This window comes from Mus caroli, unplaced genomic scaffold (genome assembly GCF_978045245.1).
Source record: "Mus caroli unplaced genomic scaffold, Mus_caroli_1 scaffold_17, whole genome shotgun sequence".
In the NCBI taxonomy this organism is placed as follows: Eukaryota; Metazoa; Chordata; class Mammalia; order Rodentia; family Muridae; genus Mus; species Mus caroli.
Genome location: NW_028227272.1, coordinates 12,480,286 through 12,493,302, shown reverse-complemented (window position 1 = coordinate 12,493,302; position 13,017 = coordinate 12,480,286). Strand labels below are relative to the sequence as shown.

Here is a 13,017-nt window from a genome sequence, read left to right as displayed (position 1 = left end):
AGAGGAGGAGGAGGGAGGAACCAGAAGCTGGGAGAGACAGACTAGAATATAAAGGGGACAGAAAGCCATTGTATCTCTCTTTTTAATTTCCTGAAATTAGCAACACCTAAGAACAACAATGCTTTCTCTTTCCTTCCCTCCCATAAAAGTTTGAGTCTCAAGACAACACTGCACATTGCACATAGGTTTTAAAGAACAGGCTTGTGAAATTAACTACTTCTTAGTCCTTTTTTTTTTTTTTTTAAAGTCTCTCTACATAGTTATGGCTGTCCTGGAATTTGCTCTATAGACCAGACTAGCTTCAAACTCACAAGAGATCCACCTGCTTCCTGAATGCTGGGATAAAAGGCGTGTGCCACCACACTTGACCTTGTTTCTGTGTCATGTTTGGCCAGCATGTATGTACATGTGCCACATGTAAGCCTGGTGCCCCACTGAAGTCAGAATAATGTATTGGATTCCCTGGAACTGGTGCCACCATACCCAGGTCTACTTACCCAGTTTTGATAGTGCTTCAAACAAAACTTGTTATACCTCTCTAGTGTTTCCCACCACAGCCAGTGTGTGTGCACACTTCCTCAGCACCTAGCTGAGATTTCCTACATAGTTCTAAACCTTGGAACACTCATCCATCCTTGAGAGCAGTGCCTCAATCACAGCACATTCTCCTTAGCCAACAAGGATGGGCTTCAACATCTGCAGGCTCAGTTCTGCAACTTCATTATACAACAGACAGAAACTGAAGGGAGAGGATCCCTCTACTCTGGAGATGCTCTCTTAACTGCAGTCAACCCTCACCTTCCAAGACAACAGGCTTCTGGCCTCTATCTATCTTCTTGCTCTAAGCAGCCCTACCTGCCCTTTCCTCCACCTCTACGCTACATCTTTACGCCATTAGATATGCCTTGATCTTGGTTCAAGAATTGATCAAATCTGAAATCATCCAAGCTAGCTAACACCCATGACAGATCAATAGCAAAGCTTTTTACTGTAAGTGCTACAGGAACTAATGGATCATCCTGCAGTTATTTTTCAAGCATGCAGGTACAAGATTGGAATTTAGTTCTTTTGTGGAAACTTTTTTTTTTAATTTTTTTTTTTAGATTTATTTATTTATTATATGTAAGTACACTGTAGCCGTCTTCAGACACTCCAGAAAAGGGAGTCAGATCTCGTTACAGATGGTTGTGAGCCACCATGTGGCTGCTGGGATTTGAACTCCAGACCTTCGGAAGAGCAGTCGGGTGCTCTTACCCACTAAGCCATCTCACCAGCCCCTTGTGGAAACTTTTAATTAAAGTTGAGTCTAATGTACCTGTTTCAGGAAGGACTCCAGGGCTGAATGTGCAGCTTTTTTTAATTCCACATTTGTATGGTTACACCACTTTGACAGTACTTCAAATAAAGTAATGTAGTTGTCCAGAAGGCAGGCAGTGAATTGAGATGCATGCAGAGTAAGTAATCGTAGGCCAGCTGCAAATATAAAATCCATTTCGTTTATAAAATATGTCAATGTAACTCAGAAAAAGAAGTAAGAAAGCTTCCTGTATATGTTAAAGTTTAAACCATGCTCAAGAAAATTTAATACAAACAGACTGGCATGGTGGCATACCCTTTAAGCACTCAGGAGGCAAATGCAGGATACAAGTTTGAGACCAGCCTAGTTTATAAAATAAGTTCTAGGACAGCCAGGCCTATGTAGAGCAACTGTCTCAAAACACCCATACACACACACACACACACACACACACTCACAAAAGAAGATTCAGTATGCTATCCTATAATAATCATCTGGTGATCTCAAAGTGCCCTGTAATACCTGTAATGTTCCCAGTCTCTACACTGATTTGAAACTGGATCTGGATTTATTGACTCAAAGCAAAACTAAAGAGCCTATGGGCCTTTGCAGGTTAGTTAGTAGAGTGTATGCATAGCTGCACAAGGCCCTGGGTTCAGTACCTAACAGCGTATGGTACATACACCTGGAATCTAAGCAATAGGGAAATGAATGCACTCATCTATGTAGTTAAGTGAAAGCCCACCCTAGGCAACATGAAATCACGTCTCAACAACAGCAAATTAGCTGAGTAGCTTGAATCTCCTGAATGATATTCTAATATATACATATATACATATTTGTTTATATATATGTGTGTGTGCATATATACACATGTATAAGTATATATGTGAGTATGTACATATATATATATATACACATATATATTTAAAATTCTTTTCTATATGAACATAAAATATTTTTGGCCATTGAGTCTAATTGCACTAACATTAAAAATGTACTTTTTAAAAATGTTCTTATTACATGTGTGTGTGTGTGTGTGTGTGTGTGAGCCTGCACAAATATGAAGGCCAAAGGACAATTTGCAGGAGTCAATGCTCTTCTGCCACTACATGGGTCCTCAGGTCATCACACTTGAGATCAAGTTCCTTCACTCACGGAGCCATCTGGGCAGTCCCTAATAAGTGTGTGTGTATGTATGTGTGTGTGTATCTCGTGTGTGTATATATCATGTATATGTGTGTATATATATATGTGTGTGTGTGTATATGTATGTATGTATATATATATATATATACACATATATACACATATATATAATGTATGTGTGTATCTCATGTGTGTATATATCATGTGTGTGTATATATATACACACACACACACACACATATATATATATATATATATATATCATGTGTGTATGTGTGTATATCATGTGTGTGTATGTGTGTATATCATGTGTGTATATATCATGTACGTGTGTATATATATATGTATATATTATAAAATGTATGTGTGTATCATGTGTGTATATATATATGTATATGTACATATACATATATATGATATATATTTGATACATATATATGTACATATATATGTACATATACATATATATGATATATATTTGATATATATAGATCATGTAACATGAGTGTCATCATCCCAGTAAGACTTTATGTGCTTCAATCAATGAAATCTTAAAGCTCCATTATAAATAGCTACGAGTGAAATATCACAGGTACTTTTGTATTTGCTTTCACTCTTACTTAAACAAAACCTTACTCATGATGCTAACTTAAGTAATTTAAACTGTTACCTTATTAAAAACAGAATCTTACCTAAGGGCACAGCATATCGCTTCATCTCAATCTATTGCAGAAAAAAAGAAACCATCATAGACTGAAAAATCACAAGTACAACTGTAAAAGACTTAAGAGTAATGTTAATACTACCTGAGGACGAATTGCTTTAAATGTAAAACCAAAAATTTCCTTTGAAGTCTGGGGATCTGAGGATATAACAACAACAGAAGGCCGTTAAAAATTGTAAAACTGAATGAACATTCGTTATGCTATTTATCAGATACTTGCAAGTGTCAGCTTTTCTTAAGACAGATTGATATTTGTAGTAGCTGTACAAATCTCCTATGGTTCCAGAATAATTTCTCAACATCATTTGACAGAGCTAGAGCTGCAAGTTGTTACAGCTTCTGGGGAAAGGGGAAAGAAAGTCTGAAATAACTGCTGTGTGAGATCAGGTTCTAAATTATCACCTAGGTTACATAATCTCTCAGAGCCTCAACTTTTCTCATCTACAATAGAGGCAATTTATAGTGTCTATAAAGACTGGAAAGTTAAAAAAGGTTAAAAGGTATGACTCATTCAAGGCCAAACATACTTCCCTTTCCCCCATTGCTCTCAGGCATTTATTCTACATAAAATGCCTGCTTTGGTGGTTTGAATGAGAATGTTTAGTCCTCAGTTAGTGGGGCTGTTTGGGAAGAATTTATGAGTGTGGTCTTGTTAGAGTAGGTGTATCACTTGGGGTGGGCTTTGAAGTTTCAAAAGCCCATGCCAGGTCCAGTCAACCAGTCTGTCTCTATCTCTGTCTGTGCTTACTACTCCAAGGTTATGCCTGTCTGCTTCCTGCCATTATAATCATAGACTGACCCTCTGAAACTGTAAGCAAGCCCCCATTAAATGTTTTCTTCTATAAGAGCTACCTTGGTCTCCTCACAGAAATAGAACACTACCTAAGACACCTGGTAAATGATGGAAATTACAAATTTGAATAAAATATTACTGTGGACCTTCATAATTTTATATCCTAAAGAAGAATGAAAAATATGTATATAACTATAATGTATGGATCTTCTAGGCAAGCTGACACCACAATAACCTATATAACTGTCTCCAATCACATTATTAATTGCAGCTATATAGAAGACATGGTTTATTCCTGACTGGTTTCTTTGTCCTTGAAGCAGTGACTTATATACAGCAGAAAACTATCTGCTATGATAGAAGATTTCTGTATTAGAAGGCAGAAATGACAAGTGCTTGAGGGAGAATGACGTCAGAGAGGCTTTATAGTGATAAAAATAGCAACGTATTTTCTAGTACAGAAAAGATTTAAAAAGTCAACTTTGGAATACAAAACTAAGTTGGACTATATATTCAAGAAAGGCATTACTGACATAATAGCATTCGAACTGAGATTGCAAGAGGTTATTATTTAAGTTAAAGAACATTTAAATTAAAGTAACTGGAATAGTAGAAATGAGTGTGTGCAGTAGGGGAAGGAGTGATGGCAAGATGAGAGAAAGGGGAGAATCAACCAAAGTAAAATGTGTGCAAACTTCATAGAAAAATCTATTCCTTTGTAAGCCAATGTGAAAACATTTAAAAAGGAACCAAAATAACTACAGAAAATTGGTTTAGCAAAGTAACTCTGGACACAACATGCACTCACAACGGCAACAAGCACGCGGTAGGATAGAGGGTCTGGACTGCCTCAGAGTACACAGAGGTCTGACTTTGGCCTTGCAGCACCCTCCTGCTACCTCTTCTGAAACACACCATCCCTCTTAAGTGCATAGCCTCCTAAACAAACATCCTCATATCTATTTTTAATGTGGCAAAATCTGCATAATACTCATCACTTTAAAAAAGTATAATGACATAGTTTAATAGCATGAAATAGTTTCACATTGTTATATAACAGCATGCTCCATGCCTGAAACTTTTTCGTCACACACAACACTGAAACCACCCGTCCCCCAGCTCCTGGAGACGTGTATTCTGCTGTCTGTCTCTACAGTTTCCTACTCATATTACTCATTCAAGTAGAGCTATACACAGCTTGTGTTTTGTTTGGGGACTGGCTTACTTCACTGAGGATATCATTAGGATTATAGCATACATCAGAATTTGTCCTTATTTTTTCTTTGAGATAAGGTCTTATTATTAGAAGGAAAATCAAGCAAAGCCTGGCAATACCTTCTTCCATGGACTTAGTGAAGTTGCACAGAAGTGAGGATAGTCCCTTCAGACAGCCAGCTAAGACCGGAAATTTAGGTTCTCTTACCGTGGATGTCATCTAGAAGGGAGATTTTAGGAAGATATTACAAAATGAAAACAACAACAATAAAAACGAAAACAAGACTGTGGAAGTATATTTTCATAGGGAGTATTATACCTGGGTCTTAAGTTCTCCCAGAAAAGCCCGGAACAGGTTTTCTGAATGATTTATCATTTCACTAGGATGAACTTCACCTAATACTCCCAGGAGCTCATAGACTTTTTCTAAAACTGAAAAATAAGATCAGATAAATGAAAGCAAACTACATTTAAATAAGTAAAATAACAAAAATGTATAAATGAGAAATAAGAGGATGTTTAGTTCAACATGGTTTTAGGACCAGCCAGCCAGCACAGGGGAGCACATTACAGGCACTTGCTGTCAAGCCTGAGTCCCTGAACCTCCGTGGTACAAGGAGAGAACTGACTCTCTACAACTGTCCTCTGACTTCACACATGCACCTGCACATACACAAGCATGTGTAAGCAATGTTCTGTTTGGTTGTTTGGTTGGGTTTTTGGTTTTTGGTTTTGTTTTTTTTTTTTCCGAGACAGGGTTTCTCTGTGTATCCCTGGCTGTCCTGGAACTCACTTTTAGACCAGGCTGGCCTAAAACTCAGAAATCCACCTGCCTCTGCCTCCCGAGTGCTGGGATTAAGGGGGTGCGCCACCACGCCGGGCTTAAGCAATGTTTTAATTAATTTTATAATAAAACACAAAATTCCTAGGTTTTCATAAAATTCTTCCCCAAGTTTTATCTAAATCTACTTCTATAAGCTAAGCTACACTTTATGTGTTTTCTCTTAAGGAATCCTTTTGTTTCCATTGTGCTGATTTTTTTCAGCAAAATACCTTTGTTGAGGAAATTGTTAGCTAAGGTTAATTTGTTAAAATATTTGAAAATTGCATCTCACCTGTATCAGGTAGTTTTGATTTTGATACAAGTTCTCCATAGAATTTGTTAAATAATTCTCCAATCTTAAATTCATCCATGAGTCTGGTACTTCTTAGTATCTGAAGTAACTAAAGAAACAGATTACAACTTCCTAAAGAGGAAATATAGAAAAATATCCTCCCCTTCAGCAAAACTTCCAGTCCTGGCCTCCAGCAGATCCATGCTGCTCTCTCGGGAGTGACACCTACTTGGGATTATGGGGAAGTCTGGCTTGAGTGATCAGTAGGAGATCACAGGGGAAAGGCAGGCTAAACATAACTGTAACTTCCCAGAGACCAACAACATGACTAGAACTTCTCTTTGGAGGCACTCAAGATCATACACCAACTAAATCCAATGTAACTCTAAACCAGAAATGAAAATGACTCAGACTACAAGTGAACATGAGCCCTAGGGAGCACAGAAATACATCAGTCTATCCTCACTGCTAAGATTTCAAGAAAAAGTCAAATGAAACACAAGGTGCTCTTTGGGTACCTAACAGCATCAGATTTAACCAAGGACAGTAAAAATGACAAATGGAAAAGCACTAAATTCTCAGTTCATTCTCTCCTTTATGTCTCTTGCAACTTCACATTCTTCTCTCATTACTCAGGAAAACAGGAGAACAAAACAGCAGGTGATGCCAGGTGGTGGTTACAAAATCTGCATGTCCTTTACATAATCACAGCTCTACCCTCTCCTAAACTCCCACCTAAACAAAACTCAGATTTCTAGTCTTAACATAAAAACATACTACTGAGAAATATAAAATTACCTTAATCAGAAGATCTAAGGCTGGAATTTTACACTTAGCAGTTCTATCTTTTGTGTAAACACTGGTACAAGTATTCTAGGATTCAAAAAGAAACATCTCATTCAAAAGGAGATAAAAATCACCTGTATGACTTAAGAACTAAGACTTAACAATACTTAACAAAGTTAACTTAACAAAACTGTATCTGAGGGGGTAATACCAATGTGTCACATAATAAAATGTACTAATTAACCATTAAAAGCATAATAAAGTATATAAATGTATAGATAAAAAAATGACTGAGAACTTGGTCTGACAGTGGTGGAACACACCTTTAATCTCAGTTTGGGAGACAGATTCAGGCAGATCTTCAGCTTCCAGTCTAACCTGGTCTATATAATAAGCTCCAGGACAGCCAGAGCTACACAGAGAAACCCTTTCTTGAAAATCAATCAATCAATTAATCTATCTTACTAAACACTCCACTCAATATGGTATGGTTTTAATGTTAACTGCACAATTAGATGATGCCTCAGTAAGAATTTGAAAAAAAAAAAATCACTTCTTTCTACAACACTTCATACTTGTTCATACATACATCAAGAAACAAGCCACATGTGCCAGGCGTGGTGGCGCACGCCTTTAATCCCAGCACTTGGGAGGCAGAGGCAGGGGAATTTCTGAGTTCCAGGACAGCCTGGTCTACAGAGTGAGTTCCAGGACAGCCAGGGCTACACAGAGAAACCCTGTCTCAAAAAAAAAAAAAAAAAAAAAAAAAAGAAAGAAAGAAGCCACAGGTCCAGCTACTTACAGGCTAAGGTGGCAAAGGAATTTGAGAAGCTCAAACAACACAATGATAGTCAAGAAAGCAAGTGAGAACAAGAAAGCAATAAATGAAGCTGGGCGTGGTGGCACACGCCTTTAATCCCAGCACTCGGGAGGCAGAGGCAGGCGGATTTCCGAGTTCGAGGCCAGCCTGGTCTACAAAGTGAGTTCCAGGACAGACAGGGCTACACAGAGAAACCCTGTCTCAAAAAACCAAAAAAAAAATAAAAATAAAAATAAAAAAAAGAAAAGAAAAAGAAAGCAATAAACGTGTTCACAGAGGGCTGGAGAGATAATGGCTCTGTTCCTGGTACCAAACAGGAGGGTGTCGGGGTAGGGGACACTCCACAGAATTTTGGTCAAAGTAAATAAAACAAGCTATATATCAAAGAACATTATAAATTATGACACATTTATAAATATTAACTACTATTACTGAAACTTGTTCTTTGTTTGCTTTGGCTAAGGTACTACAGCTAAGTTTCCACTGTTAAGGAACAGTTCTATAAAATGGTCTTATAACGTGTTCTTGAAAGTCTTCATGATTAAAAACATCTAATTTATTACTATGAAAGGCATTATTTAATCTCATTTACAATAGTGTATAAAGTATTAACATTACCAAAGCAAGTTCTTCCAACAAAGGATTTATCAAAACTAAAGTGAATGCTGAATGACACCCTCACTGCTAACACAATCAAGCCAAAATGAGTAAGCTCAAATAAAAAGCTTAAAGAAGCAAGAGTCTGAGTTCTCGAAACCACGACCTGAAGACTGAAGTTGGCATAAGTGAGTTTTGATTTTTTTCCTCCTCCTTACCTTAATATCAAGAGAGTAATGCATAACCTTCTGGTCAATTTTCTCTAAGAAAACACATAAAAATTTTAGGGCTTCTTCTCTACAATCACGAAACTGTAAGAAATAAATAGAAAATATGGGTAAGAATAAGCTACTCCAACAAAGAGGAAGAGAGAAGAGAGAAAAATCAAGGTATCGTACTTACGTCATCAATGCTAAGCGACTTCCGGATAAACACAAGCAAACCAAAGTCTCTGGAAAAAACCAAGGAAATCTGCAACGCTGGGGGCGGGGCAAGCAGAGGGAAGGAGAGAATGTTAGAAATGTCAAGAAACATTTCCTAAGAGACCTCTAAAACGGTTGCAAGTAATAAAACTAGCACGAGGCTATTACTTTACAACAATGAAAAGAGAAAGATCTGCTTTTGTTCCACAAAGATGCAGTAAGCAAAATAAGACTTTCTGCCCTCCCCACAACAGTCTCCTCTGTGAGGTCTAACTTCTAGATATCAACTATCACCTTTATAAGGAAATAAAGGTTACAAATGGAATGAGGTTGCTAATTAATGACCTTAAGATGGTAATATAATACTCTATCTGGTGGAGCCAATATAAACATATGAGGCCTTACAAGGGGGAAGTTGGCCCCTATCTATACAAAAACAGAAAGGGAAGAGGAGGAGAAAGTACAGAAGAGGTTTAGGTACCCTGTGAGATGGGCCTAGTACGCTGCTTGTTACCATGTTGAAGACTACAAAAGTAAGTGGACACTCTAAACTCAAGAATCACCAGCAAAGAAACAGAGGCTTTAGTACTGTAATCTAAATAAATGAAGAAATGGGTTGTCTCCTAGACCACTCAGGAAAGAAATCTGCCCAAATACCTTAGTTCTGGCTTGGTGTAACCTATGCCCAGCTTCTGATAACAGTGTTTTAAGGTGAGTCCTGTTATTTATAATCAGTACATTTCTGAGCACAGTAGCCTGAACCTTGTAATCCCAGTCAGCACTTGAGCTACTAATATAGAATAGGTAGAGTTACAGCCTGGGCTGTGTATGGAAACACTGTTTCAAGAAAAAAAAAAAATCAAGAAATGATTGCAGGGTTTATTGTAGTAATAAGAAAAAACTGCTTATAATCTTTCAATATAGTGTATATTAACAGTAAAGTTGGAACTCCTTAAGAACAAATAGGTCATTCCACAAAAATGAATTCTAACCTTGAAACACTGAAAACATAAAGCAATTAAATATTAATGTTTAACAAATCAGATCATTCACCACGATCAACTAGGCTTCATCCCAGGGGTATAGGGATGGTTCAATTTATGGAAATCCATCAATGTAATCCACTAAATAAACAAACTCAAAGGGGAAAAAAAAAACCCACAAGATCATCTCATTAGATGCTGAAAAAGCATTTGTCAAAATTCTACATCCCTTTGTGGTCTTAGAAAGAACAAGAGTTAAAAAAAAAAAAAAAGCCAGGCCTTTAATCTCAGCACTTGGGAGGCAGAGGCAGGTGGATTTCTGAGTTCGAGGCCAGCCTAGTCTACAAAGTGAGTTCCAGGACAGCCAGGGCACTCCAACATGCCCAGCCAGGATCAGAGGATCCCAGGATCCCAGGAGCTTGGTCACACCAGGATATCAAAGTCCCAAAGGGAGCTTGACTCCCAGGAGCTTGGACACACCCAGGATCTCAGGATCACAGGGTCCCAGCCAGAATCACAGGATCACAGAGACAGCGTGACTCAAAGGAGCTCTGTCACAACCAGGATTACAAGAAGTACAGACTCCAGTCAGACATAGCTAGCTAGGGCAGGTAGCATTAGAGATAACCAGACGGCAGGAGGCAAGCATAAGAACATAAGCAACAGAAACCAAGGTTAATTGTCATCATCAGAACCCAATTTTCCCACCATAACAAATCTTGGATACCCCAACACACTGGAAAAGCAGATTCAGGTCTAAAACCACTTCTCATGATGATGATAGAGGACATTAAGAAAGACATAAATAACTCCCTTAAAGAAATACAGGAGAATACAGGAAAACAGCTAAAGCCCTTAAAGAGGAAACACCAAAAATCCCTTAAAGAGTCACAGGAAAACACAATCAAACAGGAGAAGGAAAGGAACAAAACCATCCAGGATCTAAAAATGGAAATAGAAAATAGAAATCACAAAGGGAGACAACCCTGGAGATAGAAAACCTAGGGAAGAGGTCAGGAGTCATAGATGCAAGCATCACCAACAGAATACAAGAGATAGAAGAGAGAATCTCAGGTGCAGAAGATACCATAGAAAACATTGACACAACAGTGAACAAAAACACAAAAAGCAAAAAGCTCCTAACCCAAAACATCCAGGAAATCCAGGACACAATGAGAAGACCAAACCTAAGGATAATAGGTATAGAAGAGAGTAAAGATTCCCAACTTAAAGGGCCAGTAAATATCTTCAACAAAATTATAGAAGAAAACTTCCCTAATCTAAATAAAGAGATGTCCATAAAAATTCAAGAAGCGTATAGAACTCCAAATAGACTGGACCAAAAAATAAATTCCTCCTGTGTTACCTCCTTCCAGACTAGCAAGGCTGGCTGTGACCATCCGCTGCTTAAGCAGCACCACCTGCTGTGCTGCTCCTTAGATATGCCACTATCTGCCGCCAGAAGCCCAACCTGCCTGAGGCCTCTCTTCCAAGACTTTCCTAACTGTGATCTTCCTTTGTGAGTTCCCATTAAAAGGCTGACCTATCTACTTCAAAGGAACTTTGCTTGGCCAGGGACGGGCCTCCCCTTTTCTTTATAAAGTGTGTTTGCTGACATTAAAATTGAACCTTGAGCAGAGCCTTGTCATGGTTCCGTCTTTATCTCGCCGCCTAGCCCCTCTTCTCTTCCAGGTTCCCAAAATGCCTTTCCAGGCTAGAACCCAGACCTGTGATCTGCTGGCCGGACACAACACTCCTGCTGCACATGACAGTCAAAACACCAAATGCACAAAACAAAGAAAGAATATTAAAAAGCAGTAAGGGGAAAAGGTCAAGTAACATATAAAGGCAGACCTATCAGAATTACACCAGACTTCTCACCAGAGACTATGAAAGCGAGAAGATCCTAGGCAGATGCCATACAGACCCTAAGAGAACACAAATGCAAGCCCAGGCTACTATACCCAGCAAAACTCTCAATTACCATAGATAAAGAAACCAAGATATTCCATGACAAAATCAAATTTACATAGTATCTTTCCACAAATCCTGCCCTACAAAGGATAATAGATGGAAAACACCCACACAAGGAGTGAAACTACACCACAGAAGCAAGAAAGTAATCTTTCAATAAACCCACACAAACATAATTCCACCTCTAACAAGAAAATTAACAGGAAGTAACAATCACTTTTCTTTAATATATCTTAATATGAAAATTAATATTATGAACATATCATAATCGATTGAAATTCAAAAATATGAGGAATTAGAAATTTGTCAGCTGACATCCCATGGTATCTCTAATTTGGTAATGGAAGAAGTAAGTCCAATATTGTACAATCCATATACACTTTCTGCCTGTTGGTACATGACAGGGTCTTGCTGTGTGCCACAAAATGGTCTTGAAATCAAGCTTCTCTTAGCCTATTAGTAGGATTGTTTAGTGATGTTTTTACACTATACTATGGTTTACAGAACAGCTTATATATTTCAAAATTATTTATACTGCCAAAAGAAATGTAGACAATTAACTTAGGAGGTGGCTTGTAAAAGAACAGAAGAGTGAGACAAAGACTTTGCTTGATATTTATAATTATTGTATCAATTTTGAAGAGTACTTTATAAGTTACTCTTATTCTGAGATGAATGCTTTTCAAAATCATCACAGCCAATGAACCAGAATTTTACCCTCACCTAAAGTCTGTGCCACCCTCCAAGCAGAACCATTGTTCAGTGAAACAGTTGATGAATGACTTCTTGGATAGACCATCTTAATACATACACCATTTCTTAAATGAATGTAACCTGTTCCCTGTGGGCTGAGAATGATGACAATCACTCAAATCAAATAGCTTTGACTGTAGCAGGAAATCTATATCTAAAAATCTTGCCTACAATTCATTCCTTGGCACAGCAGAATTGTCAACTCTTAGCTTATCAACTATGGAGGTAAAATCCTTTGGTGATGTGAGGGGCATTCAAGTACAGCCTTATTACAATGAACTCCAGTGGCCGGCCAGTTGTGGGGCACACCTGCAATCCCAGAACTTGGGAGGCAGAGGCAGGCGGATTTCTGAGTTCGAGGCCAGCCTGGTCTACAGAGTGAGTTCCAG

General features: G+C 38.1%; 1 protein-coding gene across 1 annotated transcript in view; it reads right to left on the bottom strand.

The window, feature by feature from the left end:
• Positions 1-13,017, bottom strand: part of Prkdc (protein kinase, DNA-activated, catalytic subunit) — a 196,754-nt gene that overhangs the window by 178,767 nt on the left and 4,970 nt on the right. The window contains exons 2-10 of the mRNA XM_029470470.2: positions 8,899-8,975; positions 8,715-8,807; positions 7,092-7,166; positions 6,294-6,402; positions 5,498-5,610; positions 5,299-5,398; positions 3,253-3,308; positions 3,139-3,169; positions 1,316-1,473 (exon numbers count right to left, since the gene is read on the bottom strand). Of these exons, the coding sequence (XP_029326330.1) occupies positions 1,316-1,473; positions 3,139-3,169; positions 3,253-3,308; positions 5,299-5,398; positions 5,498-5,610; positions 6,294-6,402; positions 7,092-7,166; positions 8,715-8,807; positions 8,899-8,975 (812 nt within the window). The remainder of the gene's footprint in view (positions 1-1,315; positions 1,474-3,138; positions 3,170-3,252; positions 3,309-5,298; positions 5,399-5,497; positions 5,611-6,293; positions 6,403-7,091; positions 7,167-8,714; positions 8,808-8,898; positions 8,976-13,017) is intronic.